The following is a 23,886-nucleotide window of genomic DNA, read 5'->3' as shown; positions in this document are numbered from 1 at the left end:
TGCTTTCTTTTTTTAATTTTTTTTTTTTTTGACAGGCAGAGTGGATAGTGAGAAAGAGAAACAGAGAGAAAGGTTTTTTTTTTAATTTTTTTTTTTGAAAAGTAGTGTCTCAGTCCAAATTGCCAAGACAATAATTTACTGATGTGAGAGTCATTAATAGATTGTGCATACTTTAAGGCAATATGCTGCTTGAGCTGGTATTGTGGCCTAGCAGGTAACATTGCCACCTGTAATGCCGGCATCCAAAAGGGGTGCCGGTTCAAGTCCCGACTGGTTTACTTCCCATCCAGCTCCTTGCTACTGGTCCGGGAAAAGCAGCAGAAGATGGCACAAGTGCTTAGACTCCTGCACCCATGGGGGAGACTCGAAACAAGTTCCTGGATTCCACCTGGCCCATCCTGGCTGTTTCAACCATTTGGAAAGTCAGCTAGTGGGTGTAAGATCTCTCTTTCTCTCTCTCTCCCTTTCTCTCTGTAACTCAAATAAGTAAAAAGAAATAAATAGGAATATTAAAAAAAGAAAGAAAGAAAATATCCTGCCATAAGAAAATACCCGAGATTGAGTAATTTACAAACAGATTTATCGCTCATAGTCAGAGAGGCTGGAAAGTCCAAGTTAAGGATCTGGCATATTCAGTGTTCAGAGCAGCCCCTTTCCTCATAAATGATGCCATTGAGGGGATGAAAGGTCAAAAGGGGGTGGACACTATGTTCTCACAAGGCAGAAGAGAGGAAGAACAGTCTTTATGGGGCTAATCTATTCATCAAGTTGGAGTGCTCATGACTTAATCATTATCCCCTTGATACTGTCACAGTAGGGCCTCAGTTTCAACATGGAATTTATAGAGGCACATGTTCAAACCATAGCAGGAAGTGATGTGAAATGTGCCAGTGTGGCATCTTCTTTGCACTCTTACTTCCCCGGAACACTTACCACTCCAGGTCACATTTAGGCTGGTTCCCCATGATATTAGGGACTGGTTTCATCGTGCCTACCCTCCATTCTCACTTAAAATTATTCCTTAAGTCAAATTTAATTTACCTTCTTAATATTCAGATTAGTTTTAACTTTAAATAGTAGATAACAACCACGCACACAGAAAAACAAAAACAAAATAAAATAAAATCTTAACTCAGGGGCCAGCATTGTGGTACAGAGGATTGGTTAAGTTGCCATCTGCAACACTTGCACTCCATATCAGGGAGCCAGTTTGATGTGTGAAACCCAAATGGAGCCCTGGGCTCTTGATATCAGGCTGGGTGGCTCTGCCATTGTGGCCATTTGGCGAGTGAACCAGCGGATGGAAGTCTCTCTCTCTTTCTCTCTATCTCTTTCTCTCTCCCTTTTTGTCTTTTCCTGTCTCTCTGTCAGTCTTCCTTTCCAATAAATAAATAAATCTTAAAAAAATCTTCACTCAAGTAACTCATGGAATGGAAAATCAAGAGGTAAGATGATTTCCAGATTCATTGATTCACCTGTTCAAGTACATACTTAACATCTTAGGTTCTTTCCATCATGTTTCTTGATCACTCACAGCTTCATCTCAATGTTGGCCTTAGGATAATTATCAATTGTAATTGCCACTCCATGTTTAAGAAATATTTTCTAGAATTTTACAAAAAACCCTTATTGCTTATCAACAAAAGTGGCTATTGCTTATTCTGCACAAGAGCTGCGGCAAGGATATTTTATGTGCTTACTGATTTCTTTTTACTTTTTTTTTTTATTTACTTTAAAGGCAGAGTTACAGAAAGGCAGAGGTAGAGAAAGAGAGAGAGAGGGAGAGGAAGAAAGAGAGAGAGAGAGGTCTTCCATCCACTGGTTCACTCCCCAAATGGCCTCAACAACTGGAGCTGGGCTGATCTGCAGCCAGGAGCCAGGAGCCAGGAGCTTCCAAGGACTTAAGTCATCTTCTACTGCTTTCCCAGGCTATAACAGAGAGCTGGATCAGAAGTGGAGCAGCTGGGGCTTAAACCGGTGCCCATATTGGATGCCAGCCCTGCAGGCAGCGGCTTTACCTGCTATGCCACAGCACTGGTCCCACTTACTGATTTACATTGCTTGTGTCTATCAACTCCAGACAAGGACATTGGGACCACCCAGACTGGCATGGACTATTCAATGTTTACTTCAGGAACTTCAATTCCTTTACCTTATTCAGGAAGGAAAGAAATGTATATATAAATTGAGAAGTGGGACATCGCATAGTGAGGTGACAACTACATCATCAATTCATTAGTTAATGGCCTTAATTATCACTTGAAAAAAGTTTTAAATCCAAGTAATGGAGCGTGCACATATTTTGAATTCAGCAGATATTGTACTTATCAGTTGTCCTACATTGGATATTTTACTCACTGAGTCTTTTCTTTCAACTATAAAATGGGGATAGCACCTAGCTTACAGGATTGTAGCAAAGAGGTAGTGTACAAAAACTAAATGACCAGGGCTGGCACTGTAGCACAGGAGGTTAATCCTCTGTCTGAGGCGCCGGCATCCCATATGGGTGCCAATTCTAGTCCCGGCTGCTCCTCTTCCGATCCACCATCTCTGCTGGTAGCCTGGGAAAGCAGTAGAAGATGGCCCAAGTCCTTGGGCCCCTGCACCCACATGGGAGACTTGGAGGAAGCTCCTGGCTCTTGGCTTCAGATCGGTCCAGCTCCAGCTGTTGCCACTGTTTGGGGAGTGAACCAGAGGATGGAAGACCTTTCTCTCTGTCTCTCCCTCTCATTGTCTATAACTCTACCTGTCAAATAAATAAATAAAAGTATATATATAAAAAAAGTAAATGGCCAAGCTTCACTGGTTTCATTTATGACAATCCCTGTCTTTACTACAACAATAAAGTAAATGAGCACAAAAAATGGGCACAAATATAGATTAGTAATTAAGGCTATCCACTGTTAAGTTTATTTCTAATTAATGTAATATATATGATATAAATATGAATATATAAATTAATCATTTCCCATGAAAGATTGGATACAAAGTACAAAGGAAAGATCAATTGTCGGAAACATTGTTGTCATTTTCTCAATTGCTTGTGCTTCCTTGAGCTGATTTGGAACTACAGATTCAGAGTTTTTATCAAATTTGGAAATTTACAACCATCATTTCTTTCTACATTTTTTCTGTACCTCTTTATTTCGTTCTTTAAGAGACTACTATTGTATTTATATTAGGAGCATACACAGCTCATTGATGTTCTTCTGAATTTCAGTTACTTTTTTCTTTCTGTGTTTTTCTATTTGCCAGGGACTTAATATGTATTATGTACTTTAGTTCTCATAATAACCTTGTAATTTGGGAAGCATCATCCTATTTTAAAGGTGTAGAACATGAGACTCAAGAAAGCTAATTGGCCGGCGCCGCGGCTCACTAGGCTAATCCTCCACCTTGCGGCTGGCACACCGGGTTCTAGTCCCGGTCGGGGCTCCGGATTCTGTCCTGGTTGCCCCTCTTCCAGGCCAGCTCTCTGCTGTGGCCCGGGAGTGCAGTGGAGGATGGCCCAAGTGCTTGGGCCCCTGCACCCCATGGGAGACCAGGAGAAGCACCTGGCTCCTGGCTTTGGATCAGTACGGTGCGCCGGCTGTAGCGCGCCGGCCGCGGCAGCTATTGGAGGGTGAACCAACGGCAAAAGGAAGACCTTTCTCTCTGTCTCTCTCTCTCTCACTATCCACTCTGCCTGTAAAAAAAAAAAAAAAAAAAAAAAAAAGCTAATTAGCTGTTATCCTGTTGTTGAAACTATTATCCTAAAAAAAAAATTATCCTAGTGTTAGGCAAAAATAACTTTTGCATAAAAATCATCAGTGAGACTTTATGAGTATTAGTGGGTATTCTGTACATATTGGATGTCAATATAGCATAGCTATATTTAAACATCACAAAGCCAGCCAGGAGAGAGTCTCAAAGGTATAGATAGAAAAAAACATTTGAGGTCGGCGCCACGGCTCAATAGGCTAATCCTCCACCTGCGGTGCCAGCACACCAGGTTCTAGTTCCAATCGGGGCACCGGATTCTGTCCAGGTTGCTCCTCTTCCAGTCCAGTTCTCTGCTGTGGCCTGGGAGTGCAGTGGAGGATGGCCCAAGTGCTTGGGCCCTGCACCCACATGGGAGACCAGGAGAAGCACGCCGGCCGCAGCAGCCATTGCGGGGGGTGAACCAATGGCAAAAGGAAGACCTTTCTCTCTGTCTCTCTCTCTCACTGTCCACTCTGCCTGTCAAAAAAAAAAAAAAAAAAGAAAGAAAGAAAAAAAAAAGAAAAAAATTTGATAAAAGTTAGTGCTTTTGAATAATGGAAATTAGAGAACACTATAAAAGCAAAATAAAAAAAATCCAGGTAAGCTTGTTGTGGTTTTCTGGAACAATTATAGGATTGCTTCGTAAGCGTCAGAAGGCAATAATATTGAGTTATAAAAAATTGCACTTATGTTTTAGGTAAGTTTATTGGATTTGTAGATTTGGGGTGCAATATAAGCTTAATATATTTTTACTTCAGTAAAGCATTTGGCAAATTTCTCTTAACCTTTATTTGGCTATGGATATAATGAAAAAATAGAGACTAGGTTCTGAGAAGTTAAACTATTTTTAAGAGCAAGGACAAATGACTTTGTCAGCTTACAGGGTTACCTTTTTTGATAGTGAATACAGGTTGCTTTTCCCTTGATCAGTACTTTTTCAATAACTTAAATTAAGCCACAGGAAGCCTATGAAAGATGATTTTCTAATAAAAAACAGAACTAAGATTCTAAACCTCAAGATCTTAACATGCTGGGGTGATAGGACAAAATCAATTATAAATACTTAATGGAAATAAATGTAAAGATCTGACTCTTAAGAGTTAAAGTGAACATATAAATAAGATAAGTGTTTGAGAATAATAATAGAATTAAAAGAGAATGAATGCTCCAACAATGGAAATAGTCCATACAGCAGACTCATAGAATGACAACCACTTTAAGTAGCACTCTAACCTCAGAATCAGACCTTAATGTATTCTGGTCTGGCTGAAAAGCCCATGAAAGCATTTCAGGCATAGAAAGCCAAGACACTGTGGCAAAAATGTCCTACATGGAGGGTCTCTGTGGGTGAGACCCCCGTGGAAAGAAATGGTCATCAAAGAAAAAGGTACTTTTCTTGGAAGGCAGGAGAGAATTTTCATTTTGCTATGGCCTTGTCTAAGTACTTTTGTAGTTTGTGCATTCCAAAGGCTTCTATAGCCTGGGGAACTCACGTCAAGAGCTTCAGGTGATTACTGATGTCATACATAAGAGTGTTAATTGTTTTTTTTTAAAGTTATTTATTATTTGAAAGTCAGAGAGAGAAAGGAGAGAGAGAGAGGTCTTCCATCTGCTGGCTCACTCCCCAGATGGCTGCAATGGCCAGAGCTTTGCCTATCTGAAGCCAGGAGTCAGGAGCCAGGAGCTTCCTCCAGGTTTCCCACATGGGTTCAGGGGCCCAAGGGCTTAGACCATCTTCTACTGCTTTCCTAGGCCATAGAGGAGAGTTAGATCGGAATTGGAGCAGCTGGGACTCAAACTAGCACCCATATGGGATGCTGGCACTTCAGGCAAAGGCTTTACATGCTATGCCACAGCACCAGCCCCATCTTAATTGTTAAATAGAAATTGGGGTTGGCGCTGTTGTGCAGTGGGCTGCCCTGAAGCGCCGGCATCCCATATGGGCACCGGTTCTAGTTCCCATTAGTCTGGTGCCGCGGCTCAATAGGCTAATCCTCCGCCTGTCGCACCGGTACCCCGGGTTCTAGTCCCGGTTGGGGCACCAGATTCTGTCCTGGTTGCTCCTCTTCCAGGCCAGCTCTCTGCTGTGGCCCAGGAAGGCAGTGGAGGATGGCCCAAGTCCTTGGGCCCTGCAACCGCATGGGAGACCAGGAGAAGCACCTGGCTTCTGGCTTCAGATCAGCGCAGCACGCTGGCCGCAGTGCGCTGGCCGTGGCGGCCATTGGAGGGTGAACCAACGGCAAAAGGAAGACCTTTCTGTATGTCTCTCTCTCTCACTGTCCACTCTGCCTGTCAAAAAAAAAAAAAAATCAGTCTCATTCACAATAGCGCCAAAAAGAAACAAATACATTGTAATAAATTTAACCAAGGATGTAAAAGATCTCTAAGATAAAAATTATAAAAGACTAAAGAAAGAAATAGAAGAAAACATTGAGAAGTGTAAAAATCTTCCATATTAGTGGATTGGAAGAATCAGCATCATCAAAATGTCCATACTAACAAAAGCAATTTACAGATTTAATTTGATCCCAATCAGAATACCAAAGACATCCAGAAAAACTGATGCTATAATTCATATGGAAACACAAGAGACCTGGAATAGCTAAAGCAATCTTATACAACAAAACCAAAGCCAGAGTTATCACAATACCTGATTTCCTTTTTTTATTTATGATTTTTATTTTTTATTTTATATTTATTTTTTATTTTTCCCTTCAGGGAAATGCAAATCAAAACCACAATGAGGTTTCACCTCACACCAGTTAGAATGGCTCTCATGCAGAAATCAACAAACAAATGCTGGTGCAGATGTGGGGAAAAAGGTACACTGGGCCACTGTGGGTGGAAATGCAGACTGGTGCAGCCACTGTGGAAGACAGTAGGGAAACACCTCCAAAATCTGAATATATATCTTATGACCCAGGCATCTCATTCCTGGGAATTGACCCAAACCAAAAGAAATCAGCATTTGAAAGTTATCTGTACCCCATGGTTACAGCAGCTCAATTCACAATAGCTAAGCTATTGAATCAACTCAGATGTCTATCAATTGATGACTGGGTAAAGAAATTATGGTATATATACACTATGGAGTACTACTCAGCTGTAAAAAAAGAAAAAATGAAATCCTGTCTTTTGCAACAAGATGGTCACAGCTGGAAACCATTGTACTTAGTGAAATAAGCCAGTCCTAAAGGACAGTTATCAAATGTTTTCCCTGATCTGAAGTAACTTAAATAGGGTACCTGAAATAGACATTTTGAGAATCAATGATTGCTTATTGCCCTGTGTCTTTTGTTAAAGAACAGTGTTTTGTTTCTTCCTTCATACTATTTGTTGAACTCTCTTACTTAGGATAGGGTTAGCTATCTGATCATTAAATGTATTGAAAAAAAAAAAAAGGTCATTGTAAAAAGTAAGAATGGGATCCGAGAGGAAGGGTGAGGAAGGGTTGAAGTGTGGGTAGGAGTCAGGTTTGGGGGGGGATTGGGAAGTGCCACTATGTTCCTAAAATGGTATAAAGAAAAATATATGAAATTTGTATAACTTAAATATATTAAAAAACTATAAAAAGACAAAAAACATTATATATTGATAAGAGGATTGATACAACTACAAGATATAACAACCCTAATTATTCAAGCACTCAACACAAGAACACCCAGATATATAAAGCAAATATTATTAGACTTAAGAAGAGGGACAGACTCCAATATAATAATAGTGGGGGACTTCAGTACCTCACTGTCATCAATGGAGTGATCTTACAGGCAGAAAATCAATGAATATACATCAGAGTTGGACCATACTATAGAGAAAATGAACATATCAGGCATTTGCAGAACATTTCATAGAATAGCTACCAAATTCACATCCTTTCTATGGAACATTTTGTAGGATAGACAATAAATTGGGTCACAAATCAAGTCTTAGTAAATTTAATACAATTTTTTTAAAGATTTATTCATTTACATGAGAGGCAGAGTTATAGACGGAGAGAGGAAGAGAGGTCCTCCATCTGCTGGTTCAATCCTCAATTGGCCATAATGGCCAGAGCTGGGCCTATCCAAAACCAGGAGCCCAGAGCTTCTTTGGGTCTCCCACACAGGTGCAGGTGCCCAAGCACTTGGGCATTGTGGGCTCGCATCCTTTGTCAGAGTGCTAATTTAAGTCCCAGCTGCTCTGCTTCAAATCCAGCTCCATGCAAATGTGCCTGGGAAAGCAATGGATGACAGTCCAACTACTTAGGCCTCTTGCACCCATGCAGGAGATCCAAAGGGAGTCCAGACTCCTGTATTTGGTCTGACCCAGCCCTGGCCATTGTAGCCATTTGAGGAGTGAAGTGCCAGATGAAAGATCTCTCTCTCTCTCTCTCTCTCTCTCCCTCCCTCCCTCTCTTTCTGTTATTCTGAGTTTCAAACAAATCAATCAATCATTAAGAAATCTCCATCTCCACACACACACAAAAAAATCTAGGACTTTGGGACTCTGCAACTAAATTCTACAAAATACATAAAGAGAAATTAATTTCAATGCCCTTCAAATCACTTCAAAATACTGAAAAGGATGGAATTCAATCTAAAACATTTTTTGTGCCCAGCATATTCTGATACCAATAAAAGACACAACACAAAAAGGAAACAACTAATATCCTTGATGAACATAGAGGCAAAAATTCTCAACAAAATATTAGCAAACCAAATCCAACATTACATTTAAAAGATCAAACATCATGACCAAGTGGAATTTATCCCAGGGATGCAAGGATGGTTCAACATTCACAAGTCAGTAAATGTAATAAAACATATCAACAGAATGAAGAATAAAAATATGATCATTTTAATCCATGCAAAAAAGGCATTTGAATAGTCAACATATACTTGTGATACAAATTATGTATAGAAGGAATACCTCAATAAGCCTATATAAGATGAACCCACAGGCAATATCATACTTAATGGGGAAAATCTGAAAGAATTGTCCCTAAGATCTGGAACAAGACAAGGGCAGAAAAATTGGGAAGGAATAAGTGAAAATATCCATGTTTGCACATAATATGATGTCATACAAAAAATCTTATACACTGCATCAAAAATGTTAGAATTGATATGCCAATTGAGTAAAGTCACAGTGTATAAAATCAACATAAGAATATACCATTAATAATGATTTTGCTGAACGGGAAATCAAGAAAAAAATCATTCACAATAGGTACAAAAATTAAATATTTATGAACAAATTTAATGAAAGAAGTGAAAGATCTCTGCAATTAAAATGATAAAATACTGATGTAAGAAATCATCTAGGATACAAAAAGTGGAAGTCCTTGTTCATGGACTGGAACAATTAATATTTTGAAATGTCCATACTACCCAAAACAGCTAACAGATTAAATGCAATCCCTATCAAAATATCAATTATATTCTTTACAGAATTAGAAAAAATGGTTCTGAAATTCATAGGGAACCATAAAGACCCAAAAAAGCCAAACCAATCACAAGAAAAAAAAATCAAGCTAGAGGCATCGCAATACTGATTTCAAGGAATATTACAAAGCTAGATTAATTAAAATAGCATGGTAATGACATAAAAGCTGACACATAAATCAAAGGAACAGAATATAGAACCTAGAAATTACTAATTCACACAAATACAATCAACAGATTTCTTACAAAGTAACCCGTCGCGAGCGCCTACTGTCACGCAGCTCAATAGTAGCAAGTGCGACGTATGACTTGTCAGTCATGGGGAATAAAGGAACACCAGGACACAAGACTGTCTTTCCAACGAGAGATTTTATTGCTTACACACCAGGGTTTTTTTTTTTTATCACACTACTCATCAGCATGCTCATTTAGGTCAATACACGTATCAGTATCAATATACTTAAATTAACAACACTACCACTTAATCATAACTTAATTACTTAACATAACTACTTAGTTTAACTACTTAGCTTAACATAACTACTTATCTTCTACTTAACTTACTATAATAACACTTAACTATCAGAGTAACACTATTTCCTTACTGGCTACAGGACTACTGGAATCACTACCATTAATATCAATATCAGTAATACTACTTGAGCTTATTCATTAATCCACAGATCACAGTATACAGTGTTAACGTAATTTTGAGGGCTATCCAATTATAATAGTATATGTACATCAAGGTCTCCAGCATTATTTGCAGATACCTTGCATAGGGTCAAAACATAGGGTCAAAGCATAGTTATATTATATTACACATAACTAACATTATTTGTAAAAGCTGCATTTTCAAGGCTCATATCACAGTCACGAAAAAGAGTGTCAGTGTTCAAGGTCCAGAGCTCAACGTCTCAGCAGAGATGGATCTTGGATCAGTTACTTAAAGGCAGGAAGTCATGAGAAGGCTGTCACTCTGGGCAGTAGACTCAAAGTTCCCAGGTGGAGGGCAAGGTGAGAAGTTGGAGAGGTCCCCTGCTGAGAGGCCTGGTCCAGCTCTGTGGTCAACTCTGGCAGCAGGCTAATAAGGACTTCAGGCAAGGTGGTGAGGCGGCATCTCGGCTGGAGTTTTGATTCCATAGTCGCCTTGTGTTGCTTAGCAAGGGGGCTAGTGAGCTAGCTCTTCAGCTCCAAGTGCGAGGAGATCCAGAGGTTCACTCTGGGCCACACACACACACACACACACTCACACAGACAGTGGGGTATTACAGCTCAGGGACAGCTCTGCAGGTCAGATTGTGCCGCTGCCTGCTCCACGCAGAGAAGCAGGCTGCTTCTTCAGCTCCAGATGTGTGGAGATCCAGAGGTTCACACACACTGGGCCTTTTGTCCATTGTCGGCTTTTGCCGCTATCTGCTCCATGAAGAGTAACGGGCTGCCTCTTCAGCTCCAGATGTGTGGAGATCCAGAGGTTCACACAAACTGGGCATGATCCCTGAGAGGATGGAGAGCAGTGCAAGGGCTCCCCTTTTTATCCTCATTTTCCAGCAGTCCTCCAGCTTGCCGATTTGTTGTCCAATCAATGCTGTTTTCTCCTTGATTGCAGTTGAACAGTCCAGTCAATACTGTTCCTGCCTTAGTTATGTTTGAACAGTCCAGTCAGCGTGGGTAGGAGGGTATTGTCCATAGTGCACTGTTATCTGACTGACCAGAGATGTCTGCTTGGTATGATTAGGAGCGTCTCCCTAACAGCCGTTAGGTATTGCCTCAGCTCCTGACTTTTAACTCCACTTTACTTTTATTTTGTGGCTAGTGGTAACTTTTTTTTTTTTTTTTTTTTTTGACAGGCAGACTTAGACAGTGAGAGAGAGAGAGAAAGGTCTTCCTTTTCCGTTGGTTCACCCCCCCAAATGGCCTCTACGGCCGGCGTGCACTACGCCAATCTGAAGCCAGGAGCCAGGTGCTTCCTCCTGGTCTCCCATGTGGGGGTGCAGGGCCTCAACAATTGGGCCATCCTCCACTGCCTTCCCGGGCCACAGCAGAGAGCTGGACTGGAAGAGGAGCAACTGGGACAGAATCTGGTGCCCCAACTTGGACTAGAACCCCAGGGTGCTGGCACCACAGGTGGAGGATTAGCCAAGTGAGCTGTGGCGCCAGCCTTTTTAACTCTATGTTTTACTGTGTTTCCACAGTTCATCCCCTTTTCAGGTAAGCAGTGATCCGTGACTCTTTTTGAGACTCCTGTGGTATTCTCCACATAGCCAAACATACATTGGAAAAGGATAATCTTTTCAATAAATGGTGCTGGCAAAACTGGGTACACATGCATAGAAGAATGAAATTGACCCCACATCTCACCATATTTAAAAATCAACACTAGAAGGATTAAAACTTAAATGTAAGACCTGAATCTATCAAATTGCTAGAAAAAAAAGTACAGGGAAAAATTCAATACAGTGGTGTAAGTAATGATTTTTTGGATAAGACCCCTAAAGAACATGCAGCAAAAGCAAAACTAGACAAATGAAACTGTACCAAACTCAAAAACTTCTGCACAGCAAAGGAAACAATCAATAAAGTGAAGATACCTCCTACAAATGGGAGAGAATGTTTGCAAGATACTTATCTTATAAAGGATTAATATCTAGAACATACCAGAAACTTAAGACATTTGGCAAAAACAAATATAAATTGCCAACAGATAGATGAAAAAATGCTCAGTATCACTGGCTATCAAGGAAATGTAAATCAAAACCACATTAGGGCCAGCGCCATGGCTCACTAGGCTAATCCTCCACCTGTGGTGCCAGCATCCTAGGTTCTAGTCCCAGTTGGGGCACCAGATTCGGCAGTGGAGGATGGCCCAAGTGCTTGGGCCCTGCACCCGCATGGGAGACCAGGAGGAAGCACCTTGCTCCTGGCTTCTGATCTGCGCAGTGCGCCAGCCGCAACATGCCAGCCGTGACGGCCACTTAGGGGGTGAACCAACAGAAAAAGGAAGACCTTTCTGTCTGTCTGTCTGTCTCTCACTGTCTAACTCTGCCTGTCAAACACACACACACACACATACACACATTGGGATATCAGGTATTCATTGTTAGGATGATATTAACAAAAATAAAGTAACAAATGCTGGTGACAGTGTGGAGAAGAGGAATACTTACACACTGTTGGTGGAAATGTCAATTAGCACAGCTACTGTGGAAAGTGTATCCAGCAGCCATATGATCCAGTAGTCCCATAACTGGGTATATATTGAAAAGACCTGAGATCAGTGTACTGTAGAGATACATGCTCCACCATTTTTATTGCAGCACAATTGTAGCCAAGATATGCAATCAACCAAGGTGTCCATTATCCAATGAATAGATGAAGAATGTGTGGTATATTTATTTAGCCATAAAAAGAATGAAACGTGAAAGGAGCCAGGCACAGAAAGATAAATACTTTTGCTCTTCCTTTTATGTGGAAGCGAAAAAATACACAAACCCACAAAAAACTCAATCTGAACACAGAATGATGATTAACTGGGGGTTGGGAGTGATAGGGATATGTAGAGGGAGTTTTGTTAATGGGTACCAAATTGGAATTAGATGAAAGGAGTCTGTTCCCAGTGTTACTCAACATAGTAACTGTAGTTCACAATAACCTAGCACACATTTCATGAACAACAGAAGAAAAATGCCTCAAGACTTCAATCATAAATTAATGTTAAAGAAGTAGAAATGTTGATTACCCTGATTTGATCAGTACACATTGTATATGTATATTGACATGTTACACTGTAGCCCACAAATATTTATCATTACTGTTAATAAGAAAATTTAAAAAAATGGTCTGCTGACTAAATTCGAAAAATCACTCATAAAAATTAATTCACAACTATTTTATTAAGAAATATAGTGTTAATTATGAACAAATGTACATTTTCAAAAGTGCTTACAATATAAATTAAAAATACATTCCATTATTTTAAAATATATATTAGAACTATAATAAAGGTACTTCTTCAGAATCTTTTTACATATATCACTCTTGTCTGCTAGACAATTTTTAAAAGTTGGCTTAGAATGCTTTTATTTTGCTTAAAATTCTTTCAAATTGCTTTATCATATTAACAACTATATGTGTACTCCTTTTGGCTTATATTTTCTTCCTTCATAAATTTCTAGTATGAAAACAAAGGAATTATCATCACAAGCAGAAGTGCCTTTCTTTTAAACAAAGGGTGTAATGTTTTCACTGAGTTCAATTTTTTTCTTTACTCAAGGGAAAATGTTCTCCTGCTACACTTTGGGGTTTTCCCTCTGAGTAAGACTTCTGCAGTTCCAGCTGAGAATTACTGCCAGGAAGCCAATCATCAATGTTACAGACGTTTCCCTGGACATTTGAGGGATGAAACTTTCCCTGAATTAAAAACCTACATTAAAAAATAAAAACTTATAAAAATCAAGAAATCTCTGTAATTAAAAATAACTATCAGTGGTCTTTGAAATGTTGCAGTTAGTCTACGGCCATACCACCCTGAACGTGCCCGATCTTGTCTGAAATGTTGCAGTTAGAGGTAATATTTTATCTTTTTAATAAGGATAACTTATTTCGATGTGAAATATGACTGTGGCACAGATGCTTATTCTTCTGAAATTCGACTAAAACGACGCCACAATCCTAGTAAGTGTGAGGCTTTTTCCAGGCAGTTATTGGTTGTGTCTTCTCCTTTCTTCACTTCCTGCAAACTATTTATCTGTGGAATGAGAGAATGAATAGTCAAAATTAATTTTCCCTGTCTTCAACAACGGTTGAGTGACAAGTTATTTTGCCTCCCCATACTCAAATCAATCTCAATATATCACCAAAGCACCTGCTTACTAGCCGTGTGTGCTTTCTCCAGGGGAGAGTGTTACTTACTTTTGCTTCAAGGCCAAGCACCCTCTCCTTCCAGAAGCCTTTGTAACACTCTGATCTTTATTTTGAAACCTCTTCCAGTGCTTAAGGGTGTATGTCATTTAACTTGGCCCTAACTTACATGCTATTATGATTGCATCATGGATATTCCCCACAACGCTAAGTATAGTTTCTATATAGAAAACTATGTATATTTTCTACATAAGAAACACTGAATATTTATTGAATGATAAAAGGAATGAATAAATTAATGATTTCATGATCCTCCTGAAAAGTTCCAAAGACAGGACTTGTATTATGCCTCTTAATAGACATAATTTCAGTAACCTAGCCTAATGTTTGGACTCAAATTTACGTGCCTCCCATGCCTCACCACCCTGATGTGCCCTAAATAACTGAAAGTTTAATATCAACAGAATTCCAGTGTATTCCTTCACCCAAATTACCCCTGTATAGTGACACATGAGTTTCTAAGTGCCAAAGTATTTAAGTTGATAAACTTTGGTGAGTTACTAATGAAAATCTTACAGTCTAAAATTTGCTATATCATTGTCAAATATTATTTGTCTTAGACTCTCCCTTTGAGTTCTGGAGGGAGCTGACATGTTTCTCCAGACTTCCTTTCTCATATGCTGTCCAGGAACATGATCTGGCTTGTGCTCTGTGCTTGTCTTCTATGCATTTTATTGAAGCCGTCTATAGATTTCCAGGGTCTCCTTCAGAAGAAGGCATAGGGTCAAAGAGATTTATCATATGACTGCCTGGCATTGAGCTTCTAACTCAGATTCAACTCACATCAGTCCTAGAGCTTCGATTCTCAATCCCTAAAAAGTAATAGTTATCGTCACCCACTCAGGTTGCATTTACTTCCTTTCATCTGAAAACTTTCACTGCGAAGACAAATTTTCTGCTTTACTTGCCAACTGAAACAGCGTTTATTGAATACCTGCTTGTTACAAGCCAGGTGTTAGTCCAAGTACTTTTACATATACTGATTCATGTAATCCTCATAAATACCTTATTTGGAGCTGACAAATATGACACCTACTTGGCCCATAAACCAAGATACACAGAAACTGTTTATCCAAATTTACACAGAAGTTATAGTGCTAGGATTCAAAGTCAGGCAGGTTGCCTCCAGGGATCCTTCTCTCCAATACACTGTCTCCACATTTAAGGCTATACACCCACTCAAATGCTGGCAGCTGCACCTACAAACGTGTAGGCTATAGAGAGGCTGCACCATGACTCATAGAAGCAATTATGCACACATAGGGTGGAGATTTAATGTATAATGTAACATTTTAAGAATGAAACACACTGTCTTTAAGGGATAGATCTAAGCAGTATTGCTCAAACCTTGGGATAGAAAGAATCTCTTAAGGAATCCATACCCAGAGGTTTTGGTTTAGAAGGTCCCAGTTGGGCACCCACTCCTGCCGCGCTGCCGCAGCCAGAACATTTTGAGAAGGGGGGCTCACTGATTCGACTCTGAAACACCGACCTGAGGTTTAGAGAGAGAATTCAAGCGAAGGAGAATCAGAACCGTAGAAATAGGTGGGTTTGGGTCTGGATGGATACTGTGTAAGTTTCCTTGACTCACTGCTCTTCAAACGGTAAATCTGAATACGGAGCACGGAACGACTTCTGCCCCAGGGCACTTCAGGGTTAGCTCCCAAGTGTCTGAGAGCCAGCTCCGGGAGTTGTGGGCGGGCTTACCTGAACTCTGGAGTAGCCGGGGCACCGGAGAGCAAAGACGGCCCAGGTTTTCCGGGCGAAGTCTGCGGTGGGGAGGGACGCACAGCCTGGGGTGGGAGTGAAGGTGTCGCGTTCGATGGTACTGAGGCACTCCGACTGTCCCGGGCGGTCAGGTTCCCGAGAAACGGAGAAAAAGCGCGGCGAGGGGAGGGGGGAAGGGGAGAGAGAGAGGGAAAGGAAGATAGAGCGGGAGAGGGAGGGGGGGGAGAGAGAGTGGTTAAGAATCCTGCGAAAGGGGCGCCCAGGAAGGTGGCTGAAGGGTTAGTCACCGCAACCGTTTAAGGCGCGGAGGTCCCGCGCAGGGGCAGGGGGTGACGCGCGCAGCCAGGGCTGTCAGCCACGCCGGCTCCGCCCGGGTATCGGGCCCACGCAGCAGAGCCCCAGGGTGGCGTCTCTGACGTCGTTCTCTGCTCCCAGCTACTGATTTGCCTTTCCGCCCTGGGATAGAACGTCGCGCAGGCCTGACAGAGATTCATTCCTCCAGCTGTGCGCTGCGCCGCGCTGGCCGCCGGCCCAGGGCTCCCCTCCCCGCCGGCGTCTCCCGGGAGCCCAGCGCCGCTTGGAGCGCAACACACAGCAGAATGCCGCATTCTGGAAGGCGCGGCGTCGCTCCAGAGAAAGCCAGCAGCGCTGGCACTCTACTCACCGGATTGTGACAGGAGATGGTGGGGTTGAACTCGGTACTTTTGGTCTGGAAGGAAGGAAAAGAAATTCGGCAAAAAACGGTAAAGAATCTTAAGTCCACAGGCAAAATCATCCTCCGACCACTTGCTCCCTGGCTTTAAAGGTGTTCTGAAAGCCGTGCCCACTTGGGTACTTGTTTCCTCTGTCACTGACAAGGAAATGACACGTTTCGTCTTCACACAGAGCTACCAGGATTTGGACCTGGGTGTCCAAAGGCCCTGGTCTCCAAGAGACGCCTTCCTTCCCCTCACATCCAGTAAGCACACCTGGGGTGGGCCCTATATGTGGGCAATCATGTTTTTCTGCAGATGCCCACATCTGCCTGAATCTCTCCCGCGCACATGCTCTTCGAAATTAGAATATTCAGGAGCATGATTACCACCACATATTAGAAAATCAAAAAGACATTGTGTTTCATAACAGCACATGGACACAACCAGAACACTGGAAAGCCCAGGAAATCGGCCCACCCCTTAGGGCTTAGCTCACAAGAATTCCCTCACTTTTACTCCTCTTTCTTTGCCAGGCCCTCACCCACTCTGTCTTTCCACTGTTAGAGCTGTGCTTTAGCAAAAGGTAGACACTCTCAGTGCATAATGTGCTACCTACCAACAGTTGTCTCTCCTGAGAGCTGCACACTTACAATGTGTCAATTTCTAGGTAGTCCTTTTAGATGCCAATATATTTGAATATTGCTTATAAAATTTGTTGACAGTATTTGGACCATGTTTCCTTGAGAGTTAAATTGTAGTGTGTGTGTGTGTGTGTGTGTGTGCGCGCGCGCGCGCGTGCGCGCATGTGCGCATGGGTGCGCCTAGCCTTCTGATGAGCATATATTTTTTTTAGAGAAAATGTTTCTTTACTTACCCCTTGCATATACTTCTCCAGGGCAGGATAAATTATTTTCTCGTATTTTTTTCTAATCTTCCCAAAGTCACAGTTAGTGAAGCTGTGAGTTAGCACCAACCCTACTAGTTGCATGATGATGATCTTCCTGAAAAAAACTTACAGAAGAAATCGCATGATGTAGGACAATGTTCTTAGAAACCCGTTTCCTCCCCAGTTCCACACTGAACTCTCCCCACCAAGACTTAATTGCCACTAGGTCTGCAGGGCTCTCAGGGAGCCAGTGCTCAGGAGCCAGCCCCAGCCACTCATTCCCAGTCCACAGAAGGCCCCTATTCACCCATGTTGTTGCCTTAGGATGGAGTCTCCCTGCCATTCCAGAGCTTGATGGGCTCCACATATATAGCACCTAAACGCCTACGGGCTCTTTCCTTGTAGGCCAATGATTTTCTTTGATGTCATTCTTTTCCTTTATAGAATTCTAAATTGATGATGTGAAAGGAAAATATTAGGGCTAGCCAAATCTATGGAATTTCAGCATTAGCAAAATCATCAGGAATTTCCCTCACCTTCCTCCTTTTATCTCCCTTTTCTATGTACCTGAGTGTGCTTTAGCATCCTCTCCTAAAGTGTGGTTTCCATGTTCAATGCCACCCTTTCTCCTGAGAAAAATCACCGTTGGAAATCAGAAACTCACAGTATGCTGAGGACTTGAGGTATCTGCCATGGTATCCTGAACACCTTTGAGCATTTCACCCCCTCCACCTTCTACTACAGTTTTACCTTCTCGGCTACTGAGAAGCTCCTGGTCTTACTTGTGGGCTGCATTACAGAATGAATGTAACCTCAGACTTGGACGGTGCTGCCACGTGAAGGTACCAAATGTGCAACCAAGTCCAGAACTTAGGGGCAGGTGTGATTAGAGGTTGAAATAAATGGGAAAAGTTCTAATGGCTCTTGTGCTCAAAAAACCCTACTCTCCAAAGCTTCTGTATCAATTTCGGGAAAAGCAGCTCCTTTTGGTGACTGGGGAAAACTTAGGAGCTGAGGTCTCGTGTAGCACATTCCAGCAGGTGTCAAGGACTTTTAAATACACCAAATCCGGCACTCAGCCACTTTCACAACCTCATCCTTGAGGCCAGAGCGAGTGAGGACCGAAAGCCCAAAGCGTGGCTGCAGGCGCTGCAGGTGCGCAGTGAAGGAGTGCGCAGAGCAGACGCTGTCCAGCGCTCAGTTCTCCCTGAGTAGGCGCAGGGAGAGCCTGTGAGCACCCTGTTTCCAGCGCTTAGCTCAGCGCAGAGCAGCCCAGCCCCTGCAACCTAAGTCACCTCCTGCCTGAGCCTGGGCACTGGTTTAAGGGATAGGAGAATCCACGAGATGGTGAGCTCTGATTTGTGCTTGCAAATCTTTGTTGATTCAGAAAATGGATCGCGCGCTACGTGCGTCTGGGAGCACTCCAGAGCTAGCAGCCTTCTGTGCTCAAGCTGCTCCCCTGGGGTGCTGAGGGGCGGGAAGGCCAACACAGACACAGCTGCTGCTATAAACATTGCTCCGCCTTTGCTGGGCTTGAGACACCCTGGGCCCTCTGACACCCAGCTCCCCTCTCCCTCCCTTTCTCTCCCCCTTGCATGTTAAGGCTTGTATCACTCTGATCCCTGGGAAGTTCCTAGGAGTCATCAGTCTGAGTCGCCGAAGTTGGGCTCTTCACGTGTGTCTTAGCAAATGTCAAAGGCCACGTGGTGCCTGGGAATGACAGCAGGGAGTGGCAAGGGATGCGGGAAAAGCAGACTCCGGAAAACTGGAGCCAGGGGTGATTTTTTTTTTTTTTTTTTTGGTAGAAAGCACTCAACAGATGTGCCAGTACAGGTGGACCCAGTTATCTGGTGTTAGGACTAGAGATAAAAATTGTAGCCACAGGAAAATACTAGAAAGCCTTTGATTCACCACTAACTTTAAAGATGGGCTTTTCTGGAACCCTGCAAATATTGGACTTGTGCCATGGCATCATCCTTTGAAAAGAAGTCCCTCTTTGTATCTGGCTTTTTCATCACTAATACCCAGGGTGTTGCAAAGTGATGCAAGGGGCTGCTTCATGTGTGTGGCATCTGAGATGACTCTAGTTGGCAGCTGGACATTAGATAAAGCAGACATGAGCTAGACACTCAGATGTCCTCACTGGGTTAGGATAACACCATGAGACAAAGGAAAGGCGTGGTGGCTGCCTCTGCCACCTTCACCTCACATGCCCTCCCTTATAATGGATAATGGTAGGATCAGGGCTATTTGTACTTTCAGCTACATCCTTTGATTTCTGATGGGTTAGGGATGGCAAAGAGCAGCCTCCTCTGAGGCTTGACTTTCACTCTTCCCATGGCAGGTTGCCTGCCTTCCTGTTTCTTCCTTTAAAAACATCATGCCTTTGGTCCATGTTGATCTGCAAAGGAATAAGATAGACAAGCTGATTTCTCAGAGATCCTGGAAGGCATTCTTTTTGCTTGTTAAACACACCACTAAAGACTTGTCCCTGTGGGCCCTAATTTCCATGTCAGTACTCACATGACTTGTTATATCATTTCAATTATATTACTTCCTGCTCAATAACTTTCAGTAGACATGTAGCCCCTTTGAGATTTACAGGCATCTTTCCCATTGGCTCCAAGCCATCTTTCCTGTGTCATTTTCTTCATTCTTTTAGGTTTCTGTCAAACATCTGAAAGTAATAACCTATGAACATGTTCCAAGCTTTGTTCTTTCCAACCTCACATCCTCAAGTGTTGGCATTCTTGCATCACACAAGGCTTATCTCATTAGATATTTCTTCCAAAAATGGTCTCCTACATGGAAGTGACCTTACTATCCTTTAAGCAACATTTGCTTGGGTTTCCTTCCAATAGTTTCGATAGATTTTGTAATATTTCAATAAAATTTTATAACCTTCCCTTTTAAGTTACAAGTTCTTTAAACAGCAGCAATTTTTATAACTGGTTTGTTTAATATCTATTTAGTTTTTCTAAAAGCATTTGAAGTGACTTACAGTAAGTTCATTGGTCCCAAAGAGGAGAAAAGTTAGGACAAAAAATGAAATCAAGGGAAAAAGGAAGTGAGTATCAGGTGCAGGAAAGGCCATGGAAAACCATTAAAAATTAAGACAATTCAGCTTAACAGTGAATTCTGAGTTTTCAAAGAGCCATGAGAAAGGAACCAATGATGACTGGGCTTGCAGCATAAAAATCTATTGGGGGAAACTAATTTTTCTTAGGCCAATGGTCATTGTCAAAACCAGCAGAGGGCTGTCTTATGTACAACAATATAAGAGACAATCAATAAATCCTCAATTTGAAGGACATTAATCGCCTATGAATGTCATTGTGAGAAAGTGAATTATGTCCCATTGAAAAAAACCTCTCTACAAAGATTTCTTTTTCTAGATCTTTTGACTGCCATCATCCTGGAATTAATTCACTTATGCCTCACCTGGAGCAACTGTTCAGGGCAGGGTATCTTTGTGAAAATTCCTTGTAAGCTAAAGAGCTTCCTCTTTTTCTCTTTTCATTTTTTCAAACATTGAAGGTGTGAACAAAATCTCCATGTGAAGTTTTGGAATTCCTTGGTTAGGTTTCCAAGGGTAGGAAATTGAAATGAGATAATTTGTAGCACTCTATGATTACTTGAATTATGTAGGCAGTACTTTCATTCATGAGATGGGCCAAAAAGGAACCATGACATGTCTTTTTTCTCCTACTTTTATTAGAAAGATATATCATCTACTTAATCCCTTAAGATTTTTATTTCTTGTTTTAATAGTAGTTCCCATTGTTTCTTGATTCCCTCATTCTTTCCCATCTTCTTTTAAATTTACTTCTTTCTTCCTCTTCTTTGAACTGCCCCAAGTATTTAAAGTAACTTAGTTGATTTGAATTTGAATAAGTAGATCCACATTGTCAGGAAAGAAGATGACTACTTGTAAACCACATTAAATCATATAATTATTTGACTTAAAAGCAGAAGGACTATGAGGCAGGTTATTGATATGAAGGGAGATGTCTCCTTCTATGGCGTAAGACAAGTCAATGACAAAAATCTAGCTGATATTTTAGGAAGTATAACAATAGATTTTCCCCAGATGATTGATTGTCATTTGGGTCTGGAAATAAAGTTCATGGCTATAGATCCTCTGGGAGGCTACTCATATAATCACACTGTCCCCCAGTTTCATATTTATGCAGAAAGGCAGGGCCACACCTTGCAGAAAAGATCATTGCTTCTTTTTTTGACATTCTCCATTCATCATTTAAAGTTATGCATAGTATTCATGTAATGCAAAGTGGCCAGTATACAGTTTGTGATGATTGCAGCACAGGGCCATTTTGTTCATTTCTTTACATTATGCATTTGTGCCCAAGCAGCTTTGCTGTTGGTCTAATCACTGCGTTTGTTCAACAAACTCCATGCTTCTCAGATCCTTTGGGAACATTTGTGGACCAGAAATTGGAATGAGGGAGTTTACTATGACAAGTGTGAAAAATATCCTTTTCATTTTATTTTATTGTTGGCTACTGATATCTGCACCACTAACCTATGGTTGAAAAATGTTAATAGATTTTTTTAAAAGATTTATTTTATTTATTTGAAAGACAGAGTTACAGAGAGAGGTAGAGACAAAGAGAGAGGTCACTCCCCAGATGGCCACAACAGCCGGAGCTGCACTAATCCAAAGCCAGGAGCCAGGAGCTTCTTCCGGGTCTCCCCCCATGTGGGTGCAAGGGCCCAAGGACTTGGGCCATCTTCTGCTGCTTTCCCAGGCCACAGCAGAGAGCTGGATCAGAAGAGGAGCAGCTGGGACTAGAACCAGAACCCATATGGGATGCAGGTGCTTTAGGACAGGGCATTAACCCACTGCACCACATGCCGGCCCCAATAGATATTTTTTAATTAAAGATTGAAGGAGGTTAAATATGAGAGTATTTCAAAAATATTGTGGAAACTGGAATTAGAATATCAGTTTATTTTGGAACAAAAAATTTTAAATCCATACATTATTTTTCATAACATGCGTTTTCCATAAATTTTTGAAATCCTTTAATATATTTATTTAAACAGTGTTTACCTTAATTCTTCTGGAAAGAAATGGTCTTTTCTTCAGCCAACTTTAGGTAAAAGAAGATCTTTTTTGCTTTACTGTTTTTCTACAACATAATAGCACAAGAATAGGAAAAATATCATTCAAGAAGAAGGTAAGAGTTGAGCTTATTTAGGATGCTCTAAAAGAGTTGTAGAAGAAATCTGAACTGAAGGGTGGTTCCAAGGTTGGATACATTACAAGGTTATTTATTGTGCTGGATATCTTCTTTTTTTCTAGATATATAGTCTTTATCCTTCCCTGTCCAGATTTGTACTCTGGAAAGCTGTCCCATAAGAACTGTGAGAAAAAGTGCTCATGACTGGCAGTTTCAGTTTGGGTTCAGCCAATGGAAGATACTGGCAAAAGGTTAAGATGGTGGAGCTGGGATTTTAACTTACCCCCTCCCTCCTGTTGGCTGTCCACAGACTACATATTCACTTCTTCTGGAAGCCACAGCACCTGCTAGTTGACCCTTTCATCTTGTTCCCTGCCAGGTTCTGGTAACCAGTTCCTCCTTTTTTCCTTTTAGATCTGGGAATGATATAACAGTTTCTTATTTTTGCTAGCCTGGGAGAATAATGCACTATTCCAAAACTTAAGGTTTGATTTTGTCAGACTCAATTTATGCCCATGTGCTGGAATAACCTAATAATAAATCTATTTACTATAAAGTGCCACATTTTAACAATAAATTTTTTTTTTATTTTTTTGACAGGCAGAGTGGACAGTGAGAGAGAGAGAGAGACAGAGAGAAAGGTCTCCCTTTGCCGTTGGTTCACCCTCCAATGGCTGCCGTGGCCGGCGCACCGTGCTGATCCGATAGCAGGAGCCAGGTACTTATCCTGGTCTCCCATGGGGTGCAGGACCCAAGTACTTGGGCCATCCTCCACTGCACTCCCTGACCACAGCAGAGAGCTGGCCTGGAAGAGGGGCAACTGGGACAGAATCCGGCTCCCCAACCAGGACTAGAACCCGGTGTGCCGGTGAGGCAAGGTGGAGGATTAGCCTAGTGAGCCGCGGCACCGGCAACGATAAATTTCATGATTACTATGGATTTTCCTATTTGGCCCTTTATCAAACTAAACTTCAGTTACCCAGTTTGAGTGCCCTATGTGTTTCCTGTGAGCCCCTGGCTGATACAGATACTTATAGCAGTTGCCACTATCTCATCACATGAAGCCATCCACTAACATTCCTTAATTTGCCTACTTTGTAGCAACACCATCTATAAGTCTTGCACAGGAAAAAGTGGCTACTCATGTGAAATTAAATTCTAATTGTTAGAAAAAAATTCCTTGCTCTTAACAGTAAAAGATGAGTTATAAGAAATTCTATAATTTGTTTTTCTTATGACATATTTTCCTATTAATATTAACAGCTAGTATTTGCAAGCATGAGTTG

General features: G+C 41.5%; 1 protein-coding gene across 1 annotated transcript; it reads right to left on the bottom strand.

Moving 5' to 3' along the window:
* Positions 1-13,041: 13,041 nt before the first annotated feature.
* On the bottom strand, positions 13,042-17,519 carry TSLP (thymic stromal lymphopoietin). Its single transcript, XM_051853911.2, has 4 exons — positions 17,385-17,519; positions 16,480-16,524; positions 15,795-15,929; positions 13,042-13,914 (listed from the first exon to the last, which is right to left on the bottom strand). Exons 1-4 carry the CDS (start codon positions 17,496-17,498, stop codon positions 13,801-13,803), a joined length of 408 nt encoding a protein of 135 aa, XP_051709871.2. The 5' UTR covers positions 17,499-17,519; the 3' UTR covers positions 13,042-13,800.
* Positions 17,520-23,886: the final 6,367 nt, after the last annotated feature.

This window comes from Oryctolagus cuniculus, chromosome 14 (assembly GCF_964237555.1).
Source record: "Oryctolagus cuniculus chromosome 14, mOryCun1.1, whole genome shotgun sequence".
NCBI lineage: Eukaryota > Metazoa > Chordata > Mammalia > Lagomorpha > Leporidae > Oryctolagus > Oryctolagus cuniculus.
Note: the sequence above shows the minus strand (reverse complement) of the source record. Positions and strands in the feature narration are given on the sequence as shown.